Consider the following 26685-nt stretch of genomic DNA (forward strand, 5'->3'; position numbering starts at 1 on the left):
TCTATTTCTAGTTTACACTGGACAACAAAGAGGACCCCGTGGCTCTGGGGTGCCTGTTGTGTTCTTGTGCTGCAGGTAAAGCTCTATGTAATCACATAGTAGCCCTGCTATTTCACACGGCACACTACAGTACCATTGGCTTCAGGACTGCCACTGTCATCCACCAGCTCGCTGCAGACATGGCATCGGCCAAGGACACAGGTTAATTAGCATTTACTACTCTTGATAATGTATTTCCTATATTGTTGTCGTTATTAATGTTGTTGATATTTTTATTATTGCTTTTGTAGGGAATTGCACCAGAGGCAACAAATGAGATGAAGGTGTTTAAGCCACAGAAAAAAAGAAGTGTTGGAACTGGTGCTAAGTGCACACTTCACAGAGCATATACTGGTGAGTTTAAGTTAGTTAGTTTTCCTCTCCACTCATTTAACCATCAATGCCTATTTTATGCATACCTCCTTTTTGTTTTGTTTTGTATCTGTTAAAACCAGTCCACCAACATTCACTATTGTTCCTAGTCATCGCTCATTATTATTAATTATAACTTCACATTTGATACTAAGATTTATGCAATATTTCCTATCTGGCATTTGACTAATCCTAAGTGAAATGTGTTCATTTGTGGTCTTTTCTGCTCGCCTTCTGACTGAACACCACACACTGCAAGAGCAAACCTGTTATATCTATAATTTTAACCTAAATCGAAACTAAAAAAAATAATCGTACCTACAAAAAATATTTTAAGAAGGAGATGGTCGCTGAGAGCTTCCTGGAAGTGAATGTAGACGCACCTGCACACTGTTGGAGAGCAACATTTCAGCACCTGAGTGGGAGGGTCATAAATCTCCCCTGCTGGTGGCAGCAGAAGACAATGAGTCTGAAGCCCTCTGTGATGTGACACCGGGTCCTCGGCTGACTCTTTTTCTCCTATCTTTCCTTTGCTCTATTTTCATCTTCCTTAACAAATATTTTTACAGATGACATTGTAATGTAAATTAAATCAAACTTATTTGTCTCTCAATTTTTGACAGGGCCTCTTCCAGATCCTCATGTGATGACCATTGGTGAAAAAAGACGTTCGTCCACAGCAACAGATGTATAGAAATGAAATGGTTTAAATTTGTTATAAAAATTTATTTGCAGCATCTATGGATATTTGCTGATTGTGGTGTGAGCAATTTTCTGGGTTACTTCAAAACTTGTAAACCATTAAATGAATAATGCATTCTTTTTTTCTTTTTACTTTATTTTAGTTCTCAACTTCAAAGCAAGGCACAATGTCATTTTCAAAACAACAATTTAGCATTTACATCAAACAAATTACAATCTTACAGTGTCATAGCTGTAAAGCCTTATGCAGTAAGATAACATCCAAGCTAGTGGGCCTCAGACGGGCTTGTCCCCCTTGATATTAAGAGGTCCCTGGAAATTTGACATCAGGCAGCAGATGGCCCACAGCTGATTCACTGATCCTACCATGGAGAGCGGAACAATTCTATCCAAAATGTGGTATTCCTTCACCCTGCGTATGGCCCTCTCCACTAGAATCCTCAAACAGGCGATGGCCTGGGTCTTCTGAGTGTCTAGTTTGCTGAGCTGGGTTGATTTGTTTAATGGTGGGATGATGAGTTTTACCCTCACCTCTGACAGCATTTTCTCTATCAGGAAACCCTTGTAAGCCATTACTTCATCCCCTGGCTGGAGTAGCTGTAGAAGCTGGGATTTCTTTGTTATTTATTTCTATGTCTGAAATACAGCCTGTGTATAGTGTAGAAACAAATGTGATAACACCACATGGAACAACACCAATGAGTCCTTTAAATGTGGTGTGATTTTTGTAGCTTGAAAAAGTCTCTGACTTTAAGGAGAGGGAAGTTGCGGTTTCACAGCGGATCTCAGTGCAGTCTATGATGACTCTCAGCTGAGGACAATCGAGCCTGAACTTGTCAGGCATCGTGGCCTGTGCCTGCTCTCTTGTCATCCAAGATGGTAATGAGCCCAAAACCTGATAAAGGTAGCTCGTCCATGTAAGGATGATGTGACTAACAGTCGACACGCTGACCTCAAAGGGAGATGACAACGTCCTCTCCTGAAGCCCAGCTGCAACGCAACAGAGAAACATGAACAGTTCATTAATCAGTTCAAGCTTTCGCTGTGGACTTGCCGTCACTTCTGCTGCACGCTCTGCTTTGGACCAATAGATAAGCCTTGATGCAGACGGGTTAACGGACTCCCAAAACAGAGTGAAGACCTTCTTGGAGCTGAATCTTGTGTAGTAACTGTAGTCCTTGTTGGTCACACAAAATTTATAAATGAATGGCTCCTGATTTTAAAGGGTCAGCTGCTGGATTTTGTGTTCAAGTGTCAAGATTTGCATCTCCAACTGCTGAATCTTCCTTGCAGCTCTGTCCATTTTACCTTTAGAGAAAAGAGGAGAATACACTTTAGCATCAATTATCCATTTTTGGTTCATCCACAAAATTGGATGCTATCAGTAAGCTTAAAGGCATACTATGCAACATTTTTCAGTTAATTAATGTGTTCCATACCATTTTGGATGATTAAATGAGTCATTTCAGGTCGAACAAAGGTTTTCTCGGCCGCCCTGGTGGTCTGTGGGGGAAATACCGCACTTGCAGGAGCCCTCGGCCCGCACCCACAGCCTCAGAAGTCTCGTGCAAGACCGCGAGAGTCGGTCTTGCTTTACGGCGAGAACTCCATGTGTTTTTGCCCTGCCATTCACTATATGCACGCACAAAAGCAACAACAAAGAACCGCAAGGTTTTTTATTATTATTATTATTTATTTATTTATTTATTTATTTTTCTGAATGTTGGCGAGGCGGTAGCGTGAGTTTGGCGAGGTGGCCCCAAGATAGCGCTGCGGGAAACCCTGATGTTCATACTTTCACTGTGTTAGTCATTGTTTGTACTGCCGTTTTTTCGACTTTTCGTTGCGTTCGCCTGTCTGCGAATCAACCCCGGTTGCATAGTATACCTTTAACAATAATTCTTAATTTTCATGAGGTGAAGAAAGGAACATTAAGGTCTTTATTGCTAAATTGTGCCAAATATGATGGTTGATATAATTTAGTTTAGAAAAAATAATTTCTCAGATTAATTTCCTTTCATTAACAAATTGATCTTTACAGCTCTAATAACAATTTATGTGGTGACCCACTTGGGAAAAGCTAAATACACCTATTATAACTCAATTATCTTTAAGAAAGAAAGATGTAGTTTAATTTGTAAAAAAAAATAATCCATCCAGGAGAGGGATGGCAGCTGTAATCAGGATCATTTTTTTTTTTTTTTTTTTTTTTTTCCCCAGTGTCCTGTCTAGCAATATGGCAATAGGAATTGATATCTCAATGCCAGATAGAGCTCGACAGATTTTGCTTTTACAAGTGGAGCAAACAGCTTTCGCCATAGTGCTCTACTTGATTTATGCTTGTAAATAGCTTTATTATGATTCCTGCAAGGAGAATTTCAAATTATATGGACATGACAATGGGAGAGTAAAGGAAGAACAAAAAGTGAAAGAAAAGAAAAAAAAGAGTAGAGGTGAAAGAAAGAGGAGATAAAAGGAAGAGAATGATAAAACGTCCTCTGTCTGCTCCATCACCTGGAAAGAGACACAAAAAGAACAGCACAACCAACAGACATAAAGCAACAGATACACTCGAATAACACCTAGATGCCATTGCTAAATCATATATATTATTATGTAAGCTGACATGTGTAATGTGATATTTGAAAAAAGAAAGTGAAAAAACAAATAAATAAATAAATTATAAGATTACTGTATATAAGTGAACACTTAATACCTGGGACCCAGCACCTGTGGGAGATGTGAAAGTGCACTAGTTTAGGTGAAGATTATCCAGAAATAGCTTGATAGTGATTGTGGAGAACCAAAGACCCACCTTCCCCGAGCACAGAGGCAGGCGTCAGGGGACCCGTAACCCCGGACTCCCAAAGGGGTCCCTAAAGCAGGTCGCCCAGGAGGGGCCGACACAGGATATCTGCAACCCCCCCCCCCCCCCCCCCCCCCAAGGAAGGAGCAGAGACGACCCCGAGGAAATCCCCCAGCCACCGCAATGCCGACGCCCTCAATCAGGATCATTTTGCACTGCCTCCAGGTGGGACCAATCCTCTGTGCTGCTCCCTGGAACAGGCATCGTCTTGCAGATTGCTCACCTCTTCCTACAATAAAAATTTTTGTTATTGTTTTGATGTCATTTCAAACAAGCGATGTGATTGTCATACTTAAAACAGCAACCGCTATTTTAAAAGAAAGAGTTGGCATGAACCCCTTAAGGTAAGTTCTTGAGTTCTGAGTAAAAGTTATCTAGTAATTTATTACCAATTTAAATACTGTACTCTTACCTTTGCCCCAATCATTCCACGGGATTTTAGATGGTACAGCTCCCTTCTTTAACTTCTTTCGACCACTTGCAGAAACGTAGGTCTCCTCGGAAGAGAAGTGCTGACTGCAGACGTAAGTGCTGCCGCAAAGGATTTTAAAATTTGGCCCCTCGTCTCTTCTTGTTGCCGTCACCCAACGGGCTCGAATCTAAGCATCAGCCGGGAAGTTGTGAAAACAGATATGGAAAGTTTTTTTTGTTGTTCGAGCACTGTGGGACACTGTAGTAGCAGTTTCTTAGTGATTGTGCCATGCTTGATGAATATGATGCTGCTGAGAGATGGACACAAGGAGGACAAGGGGAGAAAAAATTGATTAATTATAATACTTTTTAAAACCTTTATTTAACCAGATAAACTCCCATTGAGATTCAGATCTCTTTTTCAAAGGTTGATCTGACTAAGAGGCCAGCAGCACATGTCATTACTAATACAGTATAATAAAACAATTTCAGGCTTCTACTTAAAATATACAGTATTTTGCACAAAAACTAAGAAAAAAGTGCATTAATATAAAGTGCAAATAATATTATGAAGAAAATTCATAACAATACACAGAAAATTCACAATTCAGACACAGAGGCACTGTCCAACAGAGCCAAGGTCGGTATTTTTTTTAGGAATGAACAAAAAGATTCAAATGGAATAAGATCTTTTGAATTCAGTGACTGCAATTATATATAACACGTCACCATAATCAAGTAAGGGGAGCAATGTAGCAGATAAATGTCTCTTTCACTCAGTGAAAAACAAGATTTATTTCTATAATAACAAATGAGCTACAGTAATAATTTTATAACATCTACATCAGATTAATGATAGGTAAAGTAAGCTAACAAGCTGCTGCATGTGAGCTTTGATCTTCATGTTACTGTCCCAATTAAAGCATCTATATAACAGCAATGATTGCTACCAATACAAAAGGGGAAAAAAAAGATAGTCAATGCGACACGTTTAATATTGTGATCTCAGTCTTACCTTATGAAATCGCGCTGATTTTCAGTGAAACACGTCTTGACCTCCTGAATTTTCTATATAAAAGCATGTAGCCGGATGTAAAGATACCCTGCTCCGCTTAGTGACGTCATGTGAAAAGGGTCTATTACTTCCACTGAGCTATATTATACACTGGAGTGCTAATAGCCCGCTGTTAGAACGAGTCGCTTTGAAGCCACCAGCCGCCATATTGGTACTCCCTATTTTCCCCCCAGTAACTAGGGAATATGTGCGCTACAGCATCGAATAACGAGGATTTTCTCATAACCTGACTACAGCTGACTACAGCTTAACCTGCTTAAATTAATGGGCAGCCTCTGTCCAACGGTGACTAGAGGACTTCCATTGATCATCTGCAAATCGCTCAGCCCGGTCTTCTGTTCCCCAGGTGAAAATCATTCAGCCCCTACTCCTCCCAGCGGGAGAGTATTTCAGCTGAAAATGTATTTTATTAACATTTTACTTTTTCTGTGATGTACCAAGTAAACGATGCAATGTTATTGTGTATTCTCAGTTTATATTTTCAACGTTTTTTTTTTTTTTTTCCGCTAACAAGCATCAACATACAATCAAATACAAATATTAAAAACAAAAAAGTTGGGTAAAATATCAAACAGGTTTTATTGGTTTGATTTAACAAATGAATATTCTTTGGAATGAGCTTGATAATACAGTAAAATGTATTAAAAATCACTGAAATTTTACAGGATGTGATAAATGTAAGAAATATGAAAGAATTTTTTTAACATGTGAATAAACAATTTGCATTTTAATTTTTACACTTTTTTTGTTCAACATATGATTAGACCAAAAGATTACCAAAGCAGATTCAAGTTAAATTTAAATTTCTGTTTAATATGGAGAAAACAAACCCAAATAGTGCTACATAAGTATACTAAAGCCTGTTTCACAGAAGTCCCAGTAATCTATTGGAACCACATTCCCAGGTCGAACAAGAATTTGTGCCTTTCACATATGCAAACCAGTCCCAGTAAATTACCAGGTCAGCTCTTTTCACACTTAACCAGGCAACAGTGGAATGGATGTACCCAATATCAAGTGGCAGTAATGCAAGGGTTATAGCTTTAACTTCAACCTCCAAAGAAGAATTTCAGCTGGAAATTACATCTGTCAAAACAGCTGATTAGCCACAACAAACATTGGCTTCGGGAGCGGTGGTTCTTACAGGAATTAGTAGCTTTATGAAAACTACAGAAGAAATACAATTTCAGTACATTTCTCAGTGGAGGAGCTAAACGAAGACTATGAATGTCTTACATAATGACGCAAATGTGTGTCTTACCAGGAATGTAAAGGCTTTATGACATGAGAGCGCTCCCAGTTAATTACCAGGTATGATACTAGGTCTTGACCCGGTAAATTGTCAGGTCAGTTTCACCTGGGAAATCAATTCTGGCTCCATTCACACATAGCCCTGATCCAGTAAATTACCAGCAAATTAATTACTGGGTACGGTGCGTGAAAGGGGCTTAACAGTGAAAAGAGTTTAAGGTGGGTTTTGTTCCTAAAATGAGTTTAAAGCCACAATCTTGTTCATGACTGTGGTTTTAATTAAGCCTTTTTATAATAATTTAGCCATTTGGACATACAGTCAGATTGAGACCATGTACTTGTTTCCTACGTTATGCAAAACCAAAACTATAAACAGTCTATTAACAGAGTATACTATATAATCTGAAGCTGCATTTCAGACATGGTTACTTCAAAAAGATTGGTTGGGCAAAAATCATAGCTCATTTATTTTTAGATAGCCATTTTCTACTTCATTGGTTCATTGATTTTACATTACTTAAACAATCTTCTCCATTGCTGTTTTGAAATCATTTTACAAGCAGCCTCATGATATCAATCACGTGGAACAATTTCTCACGAGTAGAAAAGAACAATAAAATTTGAATTATACAATAATTTTACTGTATTTCTTTATAGTTTGCTTTAAAGTTTTCACTCCTTTTCCAGTTTTAGCCCTCCATGAAGAAAAACATAAAAAACAAATGTACAGTCTCCAGCATCTCCCACTTGTGATTTAATTATTCTTATTTTGAAGCTTTAACACAATTTTTTACAATCTTCTGCTTCAATGGACTTGTTTAGCTGTGTGATTTTTAGCTTCTTCTCACCTATCATGACTATTATATCAGCTTTTTCCTCCGCAGTTCTATTTATTGATCCACTGAAGTAAGCTACAATTCCCCTCACTACACCTGCTCCCACGGCTGCTCCAATACTTGCTCCCACAGCTGCTTCAACGCCTGACAGAATGCCTACTCCGCTGCCTATTGCAGCGTCTAAACCAACGCAAGGAACTAACACCACGGCACCAAGTAAAATTCCCAGCAATGCTCCAATTGTTATTTTAGCTGAGATCTTCAAAATCTTCCATAATTTCTTTTTCCCTACTAACTGAAGTAACTCGTTGGTGTAGACGCCCTTGTCGTCTTTCATTGTTTCTATTGTTTTGAGAAGCTGCTTCACTTGAAACCTGTTGCTCCTGTATCCATCCTGCTGGTTTTTCCAGTACTTGTTATCAACAACGTGGCACTTGCCACCACACATCCCCACCAGCTCTGTCAGATCTTTACTCTTTTTAACAAATTCATCAATGGTCTGCCCTTCTAGGAGCTGGTCACCATGTGTAAACACAACCACAGCATGTTTCAGAATTTCCTTTGGGAAATATTGCTTGATCTTATGAATGATTTCCTTCTCCTGGTCTGTGTATCGGTCAACTTTCAGCACAATGAGAAATGCATGAATACAGGGTGAGCAATGTTCGATACACTTAATCATCTGAGCCTTCAGATCCTCTTCCTTCAATCTGTTGTCAAAGATGCCAGGAGTGTCAATAACTGTGACACGTTCTCCGCTAATATTTTTAGATTCTGCGGTGCACGTGTCTGTTTCAGATGTTGGAGATAATTTTTCTTTAAACAGACTGTCTCCCAGTATGGCGTTGCCAAGGCTGCTCTTCCCAACGCCAGTTTTTCCCAGTAGGACAATCTTTGTTTCATTTGATCCTAAAACAAAATAAAAGTTATCCAATTAAGTATTGGCAGAATGTAGAACATTCTACATATTAGACATGCATAAATGGTATATCCAGTGTATTTATAATATGTGATATATGACAAGCTTCAGATTACCATGTACACATTTAATTTGAACCCTAAATGGAAAAACACACAATGTTTAATTGGAGTCATACATTACCTCATTATTTATCATTGTCACTTTGGTACATTCTAACAAAATGTCTCCTCTTTATCTAACACAGTCCTGTAGGGCAACGGCCCTCAAACTGGGATCCTTGGACCCCCGGGGGTCCACAAACCACGGGTTGGTGGTCCGTAAAACGCATGTTATCAGGCCTGAGGAGGCACTGCTGAGGATCCATCGAGGTTGAGCTAAATAACACAAGTCCACTTCATCAAGTAAGGTAAAAGCCAAATCAGCTAAAAGTAGGAAGTATGACAACAGTTACATCGAGTTTGGTTTTATCGAGAATGAGGATCCACCAAATCTCTAATATTAGTTGTATGTATATATATATATATATATATATATATATATATATATATATATACATATATATATATATATATATATATATACATACAACTAATATATATATATACATATTAAATTCTAATGTATTTAAGCCTGTTTAAAAATAGTATCAGCATGAGGAATCTAAAGGGGTCCTTGGAAAATGTCTGCCGTTGCAAAAGGGTCCCTGGCCACAAAGATTTTGAGAACCCCTGCATTTGGGAAGTGTGTGGTGCCCTGAGAGCAATCTGAGCCTAAGGGTCATGCTCAAGGAGCCAGTGGCAGTCTGCGGGATTCTAACTGGAAAATTTGTTGCCTTGCCAGGACATAACTGCCTATGGAGTCAAATCAATCCATCCATCCTCCAACACACCTATCCCTATCGTGGTCACGAGGGGTGGTGGTCTCCAGCTGTCAATGGGTGAGAGGTGGGGTACACCCTGGACAAGTCGCCATTCTGTCGCAGGGCAACACAGAGACACGCACACATTTAGAGAGGCCAATGAACCTAACAGTCATGCCGGAGTACCCAGAGAGGGAGAACATGCAAACTCCATACAGAGAGAGCCAACCCAGGACTCAAACCCATCCTTCTCTGAGTGGAACCGTGCTGCTCTAACCACTAGGCCAACACTTCCCGTAAACCGAGACGGTAGGCAATTTGGGGTTAAGTGCCTTGCCCAGGGGTGCATTGACATGTGGCAAAGGGAAGCTGGAATCGAAGCCACAACCTTCTGATTGCCAGACGACTACTCAACCCATCAAGCCACAGTCGGTTCACAGGTAGCCCCCATCAATAAGAATATTGTACAAAAATTATTTTCCTCCACCGCTCCCCAGCAGCTGCAGCACAGCCACTAACTAGTGTTAGCTAAGAAGGTACATAAGGCCAATATCCTTTTTTAATATATATTAAATTTATTAAGCTAAAATATATACATAATAAAACAAGCAATTCTAAGTCTAACAGAGAAACACTTGCTTCAATGAACCATTGAAAAAGCTTTCCTTAAACATCTTAAAATAACAATGATAATGTTGAAACCAAATTCCTGATGAATTATATCCTCCACATAAATAACAATACTGATCTCCCACAGAATGTTAATGAAAATCTTAACATGGCTTCTTTCCATAACATATGTTCGGGGTAAAACAAAATGGCTGCGGGGTAGACATACAAAAGACCAGGAAAATACAGGAAATCATTAGCCAATGTTAAAAACAAGTCCTGTTATAATTTGTATATTTTTACAGACAAACTATAGGAACTAAAATTTACTTACGTGCCATGATGAAGATGATTTGAAAACAGTGTGAAGACTGTGTTGTCAGTTGTTGGGTTTCTGAAAAAACGTTGAGCTTAAAGACAGTGTTGCTCTCTCTTCAAGGTCAAAGCTGCTCTGCAGTTTCGTTTCACTTTTGATTTTGCTCCAGGGTCATTTGCATTGACGTAAATACTGTCATACAGATCTTTAGCAGATAGTTTTACCTTTTTAAGCTGATCCAAAATGATATGCCACGTCAGAAAGTGTTTCTTTGATTTACTATTTAAATAATGTGATGTCATTTATTTATTGTTTCTAAAGTATGACAGTAAGATTAGAGAGAGATTAAGAGCCCTTTCATCAAACTCTAAACCTTGCCCACGTTTCAAAATAAAAGGTGCCACGCCCAGGACATACTATTTTTATATTTAAATGAATCATTAAATATTAGCTTTATGCATTTCAGTATATCTGAGTTAGTCCAGAACATTCACATTGCTATTTTACAGCATAATATTTTATATAAATAAATCAATATAGATTAGCCTAATACAATTCATTATATTTTATTTATTACAATAGTCACTATGGTTCACAATATATTCTTTATTAACCAACAAATTATTAAAGATTAACTTTATGCATTTCATTATATTTATTTATCCCAATAGTCAGGATATCCTCAATTTAGCCTGGCAGTCTGTCCAATATAACTACCCTTATATTCTCTAAAGTGGTCAGAAACTGAATATAGTAAATTTATTAACGTTTTCCAAATAACCTAGCATACAACATTTACCTCTTTCATAGAAAATCCTGATTTAAAGAAAGAACTTCAGCTGCTAATTTAAGTAACAAAGGACCAATGTGTTCTATTACTTTACATGTGCTAACATTTTTTACAGCTGAATAAAAACAAAACTGAAATAATAATTTTTGAACCAATGGAAGAGTAACCACTGATCAGGCCCGAAATCTTGGTGTAGGAATGGACCCAGACCTGAACCTTCAACCACATCTAAAGATAATTCAGTCAGCCTTTTATCACCTTAAGGACATTTGCAGACATCTGTTTCACAAAAGCAGAATTTAGAAATTCAAGAAAAGAGATAAATCCGGGCTTGACTTAATAAGATCAGTGCATCCTGGCTCTGTTTCACAAAGGCCAAACCAGGCTCAGTAGGTGAATATCCTCTAATAGAGTTACAAAACAGATGTTTTAGGTCTAAGGTGATATCCTGTTCTGTTTATTGAGCTTTCTAAGACAATTTTAAAATCCAAACCAGGGATTCAACCCGATAATAACCACACACTATCAGAGAGCAAAAAACATTTAAAAGAAATCATAGACAAAAATGTGAATCCGATTTAAGGAAAGGTGCTTTTACTTTTACTTCATACGTCTACTTTGCCCTTAACTAATCCTCTCCTGTACATAGAAGGAACTTATTTAAACTTTACATTATTTCATTTAAGTATAAATATGTCATACAACTTCAGGTTGGTATCTTAACATGAGCAGAAATGCATTTTTATCACACATATATTAAAATAAATAATTCTATGTCTTACAGAGAAACACTTGGGGCAAGAGTAATGAACAACTTAAAAAGCTTTCTTTAAAAGTTTTAAAATCAAAATGATGATGTTGAAAACACATTTGTCAATGGATTATATCATCCACATAAATATTAATACTAATCTCCAGCAGAATGTTAATAAAAATCTTAACATGGCTTCCATAAAAGATAGAAAATGGCTCTGGGGTAAGCAGACAAAATATCAGGAAAATAAAGGAAATCATTAGTTAAATTATTCCAGTAAATCAGTTCACTAAGTGAAGCACATAACATAGAGTATTTACACACATATGGATGTTTTCAAGCCTTTATTTCTGTTAACTATAATTATTTTCCACCAATGAAAACACAGCTGTCTGTAATGCACTGACAGGGCAGGGAACCTGATATATTTAAGCCTAACATGATATTGCATTTTAGAAAAGGTTATCATTAATTAAAACAGAAAAAATGGAGCAGATGTAGGCTAAAATCAGGGCTGATGACAGAGATCTGATCCAAGAAGTGGGCAATGTTCAAACACCGTTCTCTGTAGTGCCATAAGCTTTTCACTGGGTGGCGACAGAATACAGGAAAGTCAGATTTATCAGCAACCTTCACTTCTGCTCCTCTAGTACAATATATGTAATGGAAATATAGTTTAATTTTGCTACAAAATGAAAAGCAGTCCAGTATGTTAACAGCAGACTGGTGTGATAACAAGTCTGATCCAGAGTCTAAAATCTGAAATATAGACTTCTGGACAAGCTCAACCAAACTTAAATGACGCTTTACTTACTACAATGATATTTTTTACTTGACTGCATATCACTGTTTCAATGGCTTAATGTAATTCTTACCAAAACTGGGAAGAAAATTTTTCCTTAAACTAGTTTGCAGCCTTTGTTAGAAACCCTGTTGTCAATTACTTAGAATAAACTGACATTTTAACAGCACTGCATTGCAGTGTGTCAGTAATGATTGTGCTTGATGACGTTGAGTAAAAAGCAGCATTTATGGAGATCAGACTTATCAACACAGGTTTCTAGGACAGGACAGACCATGTTTTTATGTTGATCTATACAAAATATCCTACAATCAGGGTGGACTAATATTAATTGATGAGATTTTTTGTGATAATTTCTGTTATGTTTATTGAAATAGAAAACAAATGCACTTTAAACAAGGTCGCTTTTTAAACTTAAATGACATAGCACACACCCTTTCTGTAGCCTTGGGTGTTTACAGGAAATGGTCCTGGAGTTCAGCCAGAGCAAAAGTGAAACTAAGTTGTTGAGCCACGTTTGAGTGCAACAGGAGAGAAATCTCCCAGCGAGGACAAACACCATCAACAGCATTTTTCTGAAACACGTTTCCAATCTCTTCTTTGTCATGAATGGTAAGTCCTGTTTTACTTCCGTCAGTCAGAGTGTAGACTTGTTAATCTGAAACGAAACAGAACATTTACTCTACCGTCTGAACAAAACAAAGAACAGCACAGAGGTGAACTGTGAAAGTGCAAATTTCACAGTTTCAGATCTGCTTTATAGCAGCGTCTCCTAGACGGTGGCTCCTCCATGTTGTTTCTCCTCGCAGGCAAAGAATCGTTCACTGTGCACCGAGAGTGTTGCAGGATGGAAACAACACGATCACATAAGAAGAGCTTCTGCAGTACCTTTAAACGAGTTTTCATCCCTTGAAATTACCACATTAAAATCACAAACTTCAGCGTCTTTAATTGGGATTTTAATTATATGACGGTGTAGAAGCTTACTGTGAAAAGGAAGAAAGGAAAGTGCATCTTTATTGAAATATTTTACAAGCAAATCTAATCAGTTTGCTGTGCATTTGCCTCCCTTTTCAACCGCCTCAATGGTGAAAGATGGTAATGGCAGCATGATGCTGTGGGGAAGTCTTTCTGCTGCAGGTCAGGGGAGCTGAACATGACTTGAGTTTGATGTGGAACTTTAACAATAGAGGAATGGTTTAGAGGTAATTAATAGGTGGATTTGGTCCAAAGTCCAGACCTAAATCTAATTAAGAACAAGACTTGACATTTATTGTTTACCCAATCTGACTGAGACTGAGCTATTATTTGTCATAAAAGAACAGGGCAAAAGAAAGTACAACTCCAGGTGAGGGAGTCAAGTGAAGTTTCTTTGTATAGCCCATTTCAGCAATAAGGCGGTTCAAAGTGCTTTACATCATGAAAACATAAAATCATCATAAACACATTGAAACGGTCACTCGTTATGAGACCAGTAATAAACATTAAATTGTGTCAGATGAAAATATCAATACACATCACATATGTTGGTCAGTGTTCCTGTTATTATAAACAGGTGGGTTTTCAGTCTCGACTTAAAGAAACTCTGTGTTTCTGCTGCTTTGCAGTTTTCTGGAAGTTTGTTCCAGATTTATGGAGCATAGAAGCTAAATGCTGCTTCTCCATGTCTGGTTCTGGTTCTGGTTCTGGTTATGACGGGTAGACCAGAACCAGAAGATCTGAGAGCAGGTAGAGATGTTCCCCTAAAGAGAGGGAGCTGGAATTGGAGCCAAAGGGGTTTTAATAAAGTATTAACTCAGAGATGTGTCATGGTTTAAGTTTTGTCTGGCTTCTTTGTTATTTTGTGTTCACTTAGCTCTCCCTTGCTCAGCTTTAGTCACTCCTCTGGACACTAATTAGTTTTCATTCCCGTCACCTGTCAGGCAGCAATTACCCCTGATCTGTTGCCACCTGTGTTCACCTCTTTATAAGACTCACCTCATTCTGTTCTCGTCGCCGGTCCATAGCGTTCACTCCCGCTCAGTCTCTGCCAGAATCCTTGTCAGCTCAGTTTTTTGTTACAGTCAGCCTGAAGACTCCCTTCAACTTGTTTTTTTGTTACAGTCAGCCAATAGACTTTCCTTCAGCTTTGTTTTGTTCCAGTCTCAGCCTAGATCCAGCTCAGCTCTGTTCACACTCCTGTTCTCATCTCCTGGTGAGCTGTTCCGGTCTCCAGTCCTTGGCTCAGAAGTTCTGGTCTCCAATGCTCGGCTCAGATGTTCTGCTCTCCAGTGCTCGGCTCAGATGTTCTGCTCTCCAGTGCTCGGCTCAGATGTTCTGCTCTCCAGTGCTCGGCTCAGATGTTCTGCTCTCCAGTGCTCGGCTCTGACGTTCTGCTCTCCAGTGCTCGGCTCTGACGTTCTGCTCTCCAGTGCTCGGCTCTGACGTTCTGCTCTCCAGTGCTCGGCTCTGACGTTCTGCTCTCCAGTGCTCGGCTCTGACGTTCTGCTCTCCAGTGCTCGGCTCTGACGTTCTGCTCTCCAGTGCTCGGCTCTGACGTTCTGCTCTCCAGTGCTCGGCTCTGACGTTCTGCTCTCCAGTGCTCGGCTCTGACGTTCTGCTCTCCAGTGCTCGGCTCTGACGTTCTGCTCTCCAGTGCTCGGCTCTGACGTTCTGCTCTCCAGTGCTCGGCTCTGACGTTCTGCTCTCCAGTGCTCGGCTCTGACGTTCTGCTCTCCAGTGCTCGGCTCTGACGTTCTGCTCTCCAGTGCTCGGCTCTGACGTTCTGCTCTCCAGTGCTCGGCTCTGACGTTCTGCTCTCCAGTGCTCGGCTCTGACGTTCTGCTCTCCAGTGCTCGGCTCTGACGTTCTGCTCTCCAGTGCTCGGCTCTGACGTTCTGCTCTCCAGTGCTCGGCTCTGACGTTCTGCTCTCCAGTGCTCGGCTCAGACGTTCTGCTCTCCAGTCCTTGGCTCAGAAGTTCTGGTCTCAAGTCCACGGTTCTGACGTTCTGCTCTCCAGTCTTCGGCTTCAGAGTTCCTCCCGGTCAGTCTCTCCACACGCCTCCTGCCGGCCAGCTTCTGCACCCTGCACCTCCGTCTGTTGAAAGACTCTGGGTTCATCATCTTCCACACCATTCAATAAAACTCACTCCTAAGAACTAGCTCTGTGTGTGCGTGCTGTGTCCAGGTTCATCCTAGACAAATATATGTTGCATTTTTGGAAATATTTAATGTCGGCAGCAGCGGTTTAATTGTATAAAATAATTAGTAAATCCATTATAATTTTTATTTTTTTCTCCTAGTGCCAGACACACTGAGGATTGCCCTGTTGGGGAAAACTGGATCTGGGAAGAGCAGCCTGGCCAACACCATCTTTGAGAAGGCAGTCTTCAGACCCAAACAATTTACCAGCTCAGAGGAGGCTCGCTGTCAGGGAGAGACGGGACACGTTCATGGCAGGAGCCTCACTGTGATCGACACTCCTGGCTTTTTCCATCCAGGTCTGTCTGAGAAGGAGCTGAAGGGTGAGATGGTGAGGTGTGTCTCAGAGTGCATTCCTGGGCCCCATGCTTTTCTTCTTGTGCTGAGAGTGGAGAAGTTTACGTCACAGGAGGAACAGGTCATCAGGAACATAGAGGACTATTTCTCTGCTGATGTTTTTAAGTATTCTGTAGTCGTTTTCACACACGGCAACCAGTTGGCTGATGAAATGAAGATCGAGGAGTTTATTGGAAGAAATCGACAACTGAAAGATCTGGTGGCGAGGTGCGGAGAGAGGTGCCATGTCGTCGATAATAAATACTGGAAAAACAACCAGCAGGACGAGACCAGAAGCAACCGGTTCCAGGTGGCGCAGCTGATCAACACCATTGAAAAGATGGTAGCAAAAAACAATGGCGGCTGCTACACCACCAGCATGCTGAAACACCGGCAGAAAGAACAAGTATTAGTCTGCCGTTTGTTTAGGAGTTTGGTCACATATACAAGAGATTACCATGTGTTCATTTTTGGTTTGGTGTTTGCAAGTGGAATTATTCTGTGGAGAAGATGGAGTGAACATCCTACACAGATCATGTAGGGCCAGATGATTCTTGAATTGGTTTAAATCAGTCCGTTTCATCAATCAGTTTATCAGTTTCCAGCATTTGACTGATTCTCTGCAGCTTGTCTCCCTTGACAGTAAAGCAGCATGTGACTGTAAACCTTAACGTACAGTCAGAGTTTACATTGTTGGCCAAAGGCTTCCTTGTTTAAATGTTGCAGTACTAAAACTGAGGCTTTTCAGGGTAAAAATCAACATCTTTAGTCCGACTGAAGTTGTTGTTCTGTGATTCTCTTACTTTTGACCTGTTCTGTGTTTCTGCACATTTTGATGATTGAAAACTTTACTTCTAACAGTTTCCAGCTGTAATTTTGTTTTATGAAACAATAAACCGTTTCTGTTTAACTTAAAAGTAATCATGATGTGATTATCCTTCATTATTGTTCAGCCCAATGGACGTTTAGCTGTTAGCGGTTTAGTATCAAATGCCACAGCAGACACTCATGTTGATGAAGCACAAACTTGTCACTATTCTTTGAATTCCATTTGCCATTATTTGAAATAAAGGGATCAAACATGTTTTGTTTTTCCGTCTAATGTGGTGTGTTCATGGTAGTTTCCTAGTTTTACCAAGCCTGGAGTTTGGGCTTCACTTTTAGTTTTGTTTGAGTTAGTGAGGGCCACCACGGACCGGGATCTGTCAGGTGACAGTTGACACAAAAACAAAAGGATTGAAACATAAAAGAACCAGAACCACCCAACAACGTGAGACAGCATGCTGAAAAAGCAATCCTCTGCCCACAGTTTCAAGTTTGTTTATTAAGGGGTCTCCTTGTTAGTATAGTGGGGGGGAGAGCACCTTATGTGCGAGTGCTAGTGGTTAGAGAGCTGGGTGTTTGTGTCTTGGACAGTGCCCAAAGGTTGGTGGTTTGAAACCCAATCTGTCACTCCGCGTCCCTGAGCAAGATGCTTGACTACAGATTGCTCCCTGAGCACCGCTGAGTGTTGGCGGCACACTGCTCCCTAAGGGATGGGTTAAAGGCAGAGACAAATTTCCCCTCTCTGGAACTATTAATGGAGTTATTTCTTTATAAGTCTGTCTGAGTCTAAGCTGTCATTTGTCAGGAATGAGGTAGAAAATCAAAAAAGACATTTTATACGTGCAAAAAAGGTATGTGTGAGACCATATGATTAGTGCACGTGTCCTACCAGGGATGAGTCAGTTGTGAAGGTTCTGGCTCTTTGAAGTGAATGACCATGTAACGTGCAGGAACTGGACCCAAGATTCAAACCAAGACAGGTCAGTGACATTTCAAAACGTTTATTTAAATGCACGAAGTAAGCCGGTCAACTTGGGCTCAATGGCTCACGTTCGGGTTGGAAATCCCCTGCGGCAGAGACAACAGGTTAGTGATCAGCTGGTGGTGACGGGAAAATGTGGGGAAGGTTGGATCACTAACCTGGTGGAGGGGTTCTAGAGCCGACTTTGAGGCAGGCGAAACAGTTCCAGGGGCGGAGGTCTGTCTGCGGACAGGGCTTGCAGAGGCAGGGGCTGTTGAGCAGCCATCAGGCAGACAGGCAGTCCGCATGGGGCTTTCCTGGGGAGGTCCGGGTTCATTAACAGAAGGCAGAGATCCAGCGGCAGTACAAAGGGGCAATCCGAAAGACAGCTCCAGTCCAGGTCCAGTAATTGCCGGGCTCAGAGAATCACAGGGGTTAGACGGGTACCGGTACTCACAGACAGGTTCAGATGGGCAATCCAGGTTCCAAGGTCCAGAGGCCAACATAATCAGTTCTCAGACAGACAGACAGACAGAATCAGAACGGGGTCAGGCAGGCTTGGAAACAGACGGCAGATGAAGGTCGGGAACAGGCAGGTTTGTGTTTCAGAATCGCTGGAAAGTTCTTACCGGGACGGTTTGAGACCATGTGGCACTGGTCTGACGACAGGTCTTATGCGGGTGAGAACAGGTGGAATCGGTGAGGGATCAATGCAGGCAGGGTGGAGTTGGGAAGGTTTGCTGAGTTATGGATTTCACCAGCACCAGTGCCAGGATGATCACAGACTGGCGCCGGCTCCTGAATCCTTCAGAAGTCTGTATTGGTATTCCTATGAAATAAAAACATGAACATTACGAATATGCAATCCAAAAACAAATTTAAGCCCTGGAGAACTTCTTCAGGTGTTGGAAGGCCTGATCAGCTGCTGTCGTTCAGGAAAAAAGGTCTCTTGATGGAGGTGAGGACTGAGAGAGGAGAGGCAATTGAGCGGAAGTTCTTGATGAAAATACGGTAAAAGTTGCCATATCCTAGGAAGCGCTGGAGCTGTTAATAGGTAGTGGGAGTGGGCCATTCTTCAACTGCCTTGACCTTTCCTGGATCCGTCTTCTCCTGTCCATCCTCAAAAATGAATCCAAGGAAGCTTATGGACTCACGATGGAACTCACATTTTTCAGCTTTCACGAAGAGGCGATTCTACAGGAGCCGCTGAAGGACCTGACGGACATGTTGCTGATGCTGTTTCAGATTCTTGAAAAAAATCAAGATGTCGTTGTTACTGTTTCACCGTGTCCCGTCTACGGTGAAGCACCCTCGGTGGACCCAGTTCGTTTTACCCAGTCAGGCGACCCCCACTTACTTATTACCTTGAATGTAGGACGCATAAAACAGACAAGTATGCTTTTAGTTATATTTTATCTACGTAAAGACAGAGAAATAGTTACAGTCACACCAGCACTGATGGGCCCCTGATCGGCAGGAAGGCCTCGAGTGCTCATCACACAAACATTATATGGGGATCTCGGGACACACCCATACAGGGGCGGTACACATCCAAATTGTGACATCAGCAGGGAAACTGTGTCACCTCTGGGGTGGTATCTGATAGATATGTGCCAATCTTTTGGGTCAGTGCCATCTAAGTGTGCCATGCAGTTCTGGGATAAACAGCTCGTTCCACTTGACCTTGTTGATATCCTAACAGACCCCCTGATGATGTGTCATTATGGCACATCACCAAAGATGATCAACCAGTGGAACGACAGCTCTCAGTCCGTCCCTCTCCCAGAACAGTCGGTCATTCCGTCCAGTCCAAGCAATCCAAGCACGTCAGCTTCCGGCCTCCAGAGTCCATCCATCCGTGTTCTCCATGGCAGTCGATAGTGCGGCTCAGTCTCTGGGGTCACACAGTCTCTGCTGGTGTGCCCGAAAGGCACTTTGTAAAAAACAGTCCAGTTGTCCGTTAGCCCCCCCTGTTGGTGTGCCCCAAAGGCACATCACAACGAAAACAGTTCCAAGGAATGGGCCGGACAACCACAATGGAAACATCTTAGCATCAATCAGCATGAATACTTCATAATTCAGCATTTTTTACTCAACACCACAGTCCAAGCATTTTAACTACAATTTAGGGTTCAACTATTTGAGCTAGGCCTGTTTTAGGTTCCTATGCACACATTATTTTAAGTTTACTTTAGACCAGATAAGCTAAAGATGTACCTTAATCAAGGCCAAATTCGTCTACTCTACCCCCACCCCAAGAAACCTCCTACTCAGTCCTCCACTCTCCATTCCTATGGACAACCATCCATCACTTTCAAACCTCACAAATCCAAGAGTACCAGTAGGGGGCAACAGAGGGCGGGCTGAGCCTCCAGCAGGAAAACCCCATCTCTCTAAGAAATGGTAAAAAACCCGATAGAGCCCAGTCTAGGGGAATCCCACTCTGGGCCAATCTGAGGAGAAGGGTATAACTGCAGAGCGTAAGAACGCCCCCACTGTCGGAACGCCCACACGCCAACGCAAACGCTGATTGGTTCGTTGATTTGCCCACTTCAATACATATATTTTTTCCCTCCATCTCCTTCATTCAGCGGGATGGACGAAAAATGTCCGTCCCGCTGAAAAAATCCGTCCCGACGAAAAAAATCCCTATCGCAGGGTATTAGTTTTACCTAGGGACCACATGTGATTTGTAATAATAACGGCGTTGTATGCAGACAGATATTAACCGGCTCGAGGTGTTAGGAGAAAGCAACAGCGCGAGGACTATTATGACTATTATATGTAGTAGCCTACGATAGAATTCTGTCCTGTCAGGATAAGGGCTTCTACTGGAGAAACACCCCAAATATGGGACTGCACGTTCAAAAATAAAGCTAAAAAAAAAAAAAAAAACAACTCACGAAATTTACCAGCGACTGTAGAAAAAAAATCATACAGAGGCAGAGTTGACAGCGCTGCTTCTGTCACACAGCTGCAGCGCAGCGTATTAATTACATGTAATCCCAGGTAAAAACCAGATCCGAGCGAGTAGGCGATTGGACATTTTGCTGCATGGAGCCAGGCAAAGTTGGGAAAAAAAAATCCTAGCATAAAGCCTGAAAAAGAAGGACAAATATGCGTGTGGGGCATTCAAAATCCGGACTGTCACCTGCCTTTCAACGGACGAAAGGTTCGGATGCTTTTGTGTAACTCTGCAATATTTTTCAATGTATGGTTTGTTTAATAAAAAACAAGTGTCCTTTTATTTGCGCACCCATAAGCGGAGCAAAAATCGGGCATCCTCGGACGGAGCTCTGGAAGTTTGCTTACTTTCAATACAAATTCGAAATAATTTATTAAGTTAGACAATAATTGAATTCAATCAATTGGTCCTATGTAGCCCCTAAAGGGGTGACGTTTTCAGTCAGTTGATTTATCTGGAAAACGGGTGAGAATTGACCAGATTCAGTGTCTGAAAACATAAAGTACATTTTCCTGAATTGACTTGTATTGTGTCTGACTGCACCTTAGAGACATAATAGTATATGTTCTGTCACTTTTTAATTGACGGGTGATTAATGACCCTAATCATTTCCGGTCTCCTTTGATTTCCGGTCTCCCCTTTGATTTCCGGTCCCCCCTCCCCATTTCCGGCCTCCCTTGACTTCCGGCCTCCCTCGATTTCTTGCCCCTCTTGATATCCGGCCTCCCTTTGATTTCCTGCCTTACCCATATTATATTATTGTCATTAATACGATATTATTATTAATATAGTTATTAACTTTATTATCGTGATTATTTAAGTATGTCTAATGATTCCTTTAATACACATCCAGCTACTTAATTCAGTTTATCCACATCCAGTTATTTAATTTATCTTATACACATCCAATGATTTAATTTTATCCACATTCAGTTATTTAATTTTTATACACGCTCAATCTGATGCTTAGCAGCAGCATACCACCCATATTAAATGATGATATTAATTATAATACAATTCACTTTATAATTATATCTATTTATTTCGGTTGTACACATGCAATTAATGTATCTTATACGCACTCAATCTAACGCTCAGCAGCAGACCAGCCACACTCTACGTGGAAAAAACCTCCGTCCCGCACCGTTGTGATTGCGCTGAAATAGAGAATCCTTAATCTTTAATCCTGCTATAAAGCTCAATTCAGTTTGGAAGCACGACAAAAAGCGTCTTAACAGTGCAGCAGCTCACTCTCTTACTGATCACGACCCCGAGTTTCACGAGTTCTGTAGAGGAGAGGAGGAGCTGTCTCAAACACATGTGCTGCGTTTGCATGCAGCAGCAGGAAGGGGAGACAATATCGATCCGGCATTTGCAGTCAGCAAATTCGTGCAGGGCGTTATCTTATCATTTTCACACAACAGCAAAACCTTCCTTTCAACGAGCATGACATCCTTTCATTGTTAGTTAATAAACAAAAACACCGAGCCTCTCTGTTATCTTCATCAACAGAGTGCCTGGTCAGCGCAGATCAGTGGATGGACACTACACTTCCTGGTCAGCTAGGGAGCCGAACAGGAAACCTCCCTGTTATCTCAATAAACCAGTGACCATCGCCGCTCAGTGCGCCACACACCAGGCCATTGTTAGTTAGCAGAACAGGAAAGCGTTTCAACTTATCTCAATAAGACACTGCTCCGCGCAGGTCGGGGTATCCGGGCCTCGGTAAAACTTAGTATACCGCTGGAAGTCACGACTCTCTCGGTAAACGCATCCTCTCAGTACCAGAAATGTATAAAGATGCTCATTCGGTGCAAGGTGATCATCAGTTGGGACCATGCAAGAAACCTCTTCAGCTTCGCTCCTCACTAACGCTCAGATCCATCCCGAGGGTCAGAACGCAAGCTCCAACCCACAACATGGCATACGCTTCTTTGGTAAGTTCTAATGAATATATTCTAACGATGTTTTAAGTTATACGTTGAATATACGGTGGGGGAATCCCCCCTATGACGCCACTGATCATGTGATACCGTAGTAATGTCACTTGGGGAATCCCCCCTTACGCTTTTTGGCTGTGTAACAATATATGTTTAATTATTTTTCAGACCTCACAGGTGTGGAGCAAGAAAATGTACTTTTAACACCGTTGAACTACGGTAGGATTTGCTTTCATAAAGATAAAGTATCTAAAGTATTTAAAGATACTAATACGTTGTTTTAACCATTTTATTTTTATTGTTTTAGGTTTTTTTGATGAGACGAGCGGTAATCCTTACCTACAGCACGGTGTTCACCAGGCTCAGCCGCAAAGAACTCGGCCAGAGAGCAAACTTACACTGAAAAACCGCCCGTCCCGAAGCAAAACCCGCCAGGACTTTGCCTCGCAAAATACGTCTACCCCTAAACAAGAAACAGATAAAGTCATTGATCTGCGTACACCACCGCCGGTTCGCCAACCTCTCTTCCTCCACTCAGCGGTAGCGGGTATTCAACCTCGCCAGCTGTTTGTAGCACAAACACCCACCTTGCAAAACAACCAAGTCCAAACGGATGTACCACAAGCAATGATTCCACCAGCAAACCATACCCATCGTAAGTTTCTTTATAACTCTGAAACTATCGATTTTATGTTTCTCAACCAGCCCCGTTTCATGTTCTCACTGTATGCCATTGACAGTCACACTGAGCGTTGAAACTTCAGTTCAGACGGTTCAAGTCCAGCGGGAGACTACATCATACGGTAGGTAATTTGTGGGACATTCATGTGGCGTGCTACGTTAACACGCAGTTTCTGCTCTAGTTTTACGTGGGTTCGATTCCCCTGTGTGATGCATTTTTTTTAATCTTTTTTATGTATTTATTTCTGCTGCAATCATTGTATGCGTGTAATTCGCTCCATTAAAAAGCTCCGTCTTTCTTTCTTAACAGAAGCAGCCCTCCTGAGGGAAAACGGTGCTGAAGGTGCAGAAATACAACCCCCTAACGCACCTCAAACTGATCTGCCAGCAACCTCTTCAGACGGTGAGTAATACAGTTTTTTCATTAATTAACTTAGTAGTTAATTTATTATTTCTTTTTTACACTCTTAAAGTTTAAACTACTGTTCTTCACGGTTCAAAAACCTCCCACCCTCTGTATGTTTCAGTTTCTCACTCTTTCAGTGTGTGTGTGTGTGTGTGTGTATTTATTTCTGCTGCAATCATTGTATGCGTGTAATTCGCTCCATTAAAAAGCTCCGTCTTTCTTTCTTAACAGAAGCAGCCCTCCTGAGGGAAAACGGTGCTGAAGGTGCAGAGATACAACTCCCTAACGCACCTCAAACTGATCTGCCAGCAACCTCTTCAGACGGTGAGTAATACAGTTTTTTTCATTAATTAACTTAATAGTTAATTTATTATTTCTTTATTTACACTCTTAAAGTTTAAACTACTGTTCTGCAAGGTTCGAAAATATCTAAGGCCTCCTTCCCTCTGTGTATGTGTGTGTGTGTGTGTGTGTGTGTGTGTGCGTTCTACCGTCTTAGTGGGGACCATCACAGGTTTTTAACCTCTGTGTGTGTGTGTGTGTGTGTGTGTGTGTGTGTGTGTGCATGTTCTACCGTCTTAATGGGGACCATCACAGGTTTTTAACCTTTGAAGTCAGGACATTTTACAAAGTATGGCAGTGTTAACCTCTGTGTGTGTGTGTGTGTGTGTGTGTGTGTGTGTGTGTGTGTGTGTGTGTGTGTGTGTGTGTGTGTGTGTGTGTGTGTGTGTGTGTGTGTGTGTTCGAATCAGGCCTCTCCTCACTTTTCAACCCCATATGCTGTTTTTACTAATTTATTTAATTGTATTTACTTATTTATATCTATATACATATATTTTTTTTTATTTTTGCAGCCCCTGATACGATCCGGAGAAGACGATCCTTAAGAAAGAGGAAAAGACCCAGTCTCATTACACTAAGTTCTACCCTCAAGATAGTCCAGAGAGTGATTCCGAAGCTCGAGACAAACGTGATTACGATTCGAAGGCTTGCAACGGGTAAATAATTTCTTTCGCCTACAATAAATAATGAAATCAATAAATCCCTATGTCCTTCTTTGTTAAATCTCTGTATTTACAATTAGTTTATTATATCATAACGAATCATTGTTCTTCCACCTCTTCACACACATGAAATCACCTTTTTCTACAATTAGGCCGCCGTATAATAAAATTAATAAATCCCCTGCATCCTTCTTTTCTTTATTATATAATAATGAATCAATGCATTTCACCTATTTCTAAATATGAAAGCATCCTTTTCTACAATTGGGCAGTCGTATAATAACTTCCCATTCATACTATATTAAATATCTGTATTTACAATTAGTTCATGACATATTAAAACATTATATTTTCATCTCTTTCCACATATGAAACTACCTTTTTCTACAAATAGCTTGTAATATGATAAATGAATGTTTTATTCTTTCCTGATTATAGTTGTTCCGTTCTATTACAGAATCTGCATCGATTATTCAACAAATTCCATACTGCGGCCGCAGAGGAACCTACTACAGTCGGAGAGCTGAGGAGCTTCTGAGAAACTGCATCTTTCTCCTGAAAGAAAACGCCAAGATCTCATTGCTACAGTAGAGTTAACCTTTTAAATTGTGACCTCTGTTAAAATGGGTAGCCAGCAACTGAGAAATGCATTGAATGAAATTGTTGAAGCTGTGAATGAACTCCGTAATCTCCCTGTACACCCTGCAACCGAATTTCTCAATCTAACCCCAAATTCCCCAGTCAGAACTCAGGGTCCAGATTTGGACCTTGAATGTTTACTATCTGTAGAACGAGCCATCGAACGATTAAACGATTCTTTCTCTCAACCATACTCGCCTGAAAATAATTCCTTAGAGTTTCAACAGCAAGTTACAAACGCTTTACATGAAATCACACAAATGGTTAATGACCTTCAAAATCTTCCTGTCCGGCATATGCCTGGTTCTTTCAATGTAGCTCCACATTCACCGTCCAGGTTAGAACAAGCGGTCCATCAATTAAACGTTTCTCTCTCTCAAACATTTAGCCCTAATCCTACAAACGCACAGTATGTGCAACACGGTGAGGGTCTTGTAGAAAACGGTGAACAAAATCCCACTGGTTCTTCCAATACTGCTCTGCCAAATCCCACATCCAACCAGCCTCAACAGCCATCTCTCATTGCACCCGACCGAGCGGATCAACCCTGCACCAGTCATGGACAGTCAGCTGCAAACAGCTCTGAACATACCCAACAAACTCAGAGAGAGCGAGAAGGTTTCAATGTTACAGAAATAAGACGTCCTTTCAACGTCATTGCCTCGCGAGCCGGCTACGCTCCCAACCCCGCCGAATTTTACACACAAGTGTATCATATTCTCACCGAGCTCGCAGAGTCAGCTGCTCGCCTTGCCTCTCGTAGCGATATTATTCAGCTAGAATTGAGCGGAGAAGGATTTTCTCATCACGCCATCGTTCAGGTAAATGATGAACGTGATTCAATTCTGCCTGCATTTCTGGAATTTTTAGAGGATTTAACACAGTCAAACGCGGAATTGCCGGATCCAAACAACTTAGAAATGATTGTTCAGGTTGTAAGAAACCCTCATGGAGGTGTCAAACGTAAAGCCGAAAAAACATTGGACTGTGAACTGATTCGTAAAAAACGTCAACATTTGTATATCGTCGCCAATCGTTCTGATCAGCTTTGTTTTTCAATCAGTCTTGCCCATCTGTGTAACCCTGCTTTTACAGATGCCCAAGCCATGCAGCAAGCTGTACTTTGGCAACGCACAGCGGGCC

General features: G+C 41.1%; 2 protein-coding genes and 1 long non-coding RNA gene across 3 annotated transcripts; 2 read left to right on the forward strand and 1 right to left on the reverse strand.

Moving 5' to 3' along the window:
- Positions 1-1389: 1389 nt before the first annotated feature.
- Positions 1390-10385, reverse strand: LOC118559237 (GTPase IMAP family member 9-like). Its single transcript, XM_036129905.1, has 4 exons — positions 10277-10385; positions 7673-8461; positions 2051-2103; positions 1390-1599 (listed from the first exon to the last, which is right to left on the reverse strand). The coding sequence occupies exons 1-4, from the start codon at positions 10281-10283 to the stop codon at positions 1390-1392; spliced, it is 1059 nt and encodes a 352-aa protein (XP_035985798.1). The 5' UTR covers positions 10284-10385.
- A 2766-nt stretch (positions 10386-13151) lies between these two features.
- On the forward strand, positions 13152-16640 carry LOC118559238 (GTPase IMAP family member 9-like). Its single transcript, XM_036129907.1, has 3 exons — positions 13152-13216; positions 15887-16527; positions 16611-16640. Exons 1-3 carry the CDS (start codon positions 13210-13212, stop codon positions 16638-16640), a joined length of 678 nt encoding a protein of 225 aa, XP_035985800.1. The 5' UTR covers positions 13152-13209.
- A 6952-nt stretch (positions 16641-23592) lies between these two features.
- Positions 23593-24861, forward strand: LOC118559232. Its single transcript, XR_004928712.1, has 3 exons — positions 23593-23615; positions 23804-23896; positions 24754-24861. It is a non-coding gene; the product is annotated as an uncharacterized LOC118559232 (long non-coding RNA).
- The last annotated feature ends 1824 nt before the right edge of the window (positions 24862-26685 follow it).

The sequence above is a fragment of the Fundulus heteroclitus genome, unplaced genomic scaffold (genome assembly GCF_011125445.2).
Source record: "Fundulus heteroclitus isolate FHET01 unplaced genomic scaffold, MU-UCD_Fhet_4.1 scaffold_249, whole genome shotgun sequence".
Classification (NCBI taxonomy): Eukaryota; Metazoa; Chordata; class Actinopteri; order Cyprinodontiformes; family Fundulidae; genus Fundulus; species Fundulus heteroclitus.

Coding starts and splice junctions, on each gene's coding strand:
- LOC118559237 (XM_036129905.1), bottom strand. Junction 2,104..7,672: donor TGAAGCAGCTGTGGGAGCAA/GTATTGGAGCAG, acceptor GTTGCGTTGCAG/CTGGGCTTCAGGAGAGGACG. Junction 1,600..2,050: donor TTGAGGTCAGCGTGTCGACT/GTTAGTCACATC, acceptor AAATCAACCCAG/CTCAGCAAACTAGACACTCA.
- LOC118559238 (XM_036129907.1), top strand. Junction 16,528..16,610: donor AACACCGGCAGAAAGAACAA/GTATTAGTCTGC, acceptor GGTGTTTGCAAG/TGGAATTATTCTGTGGAGAA.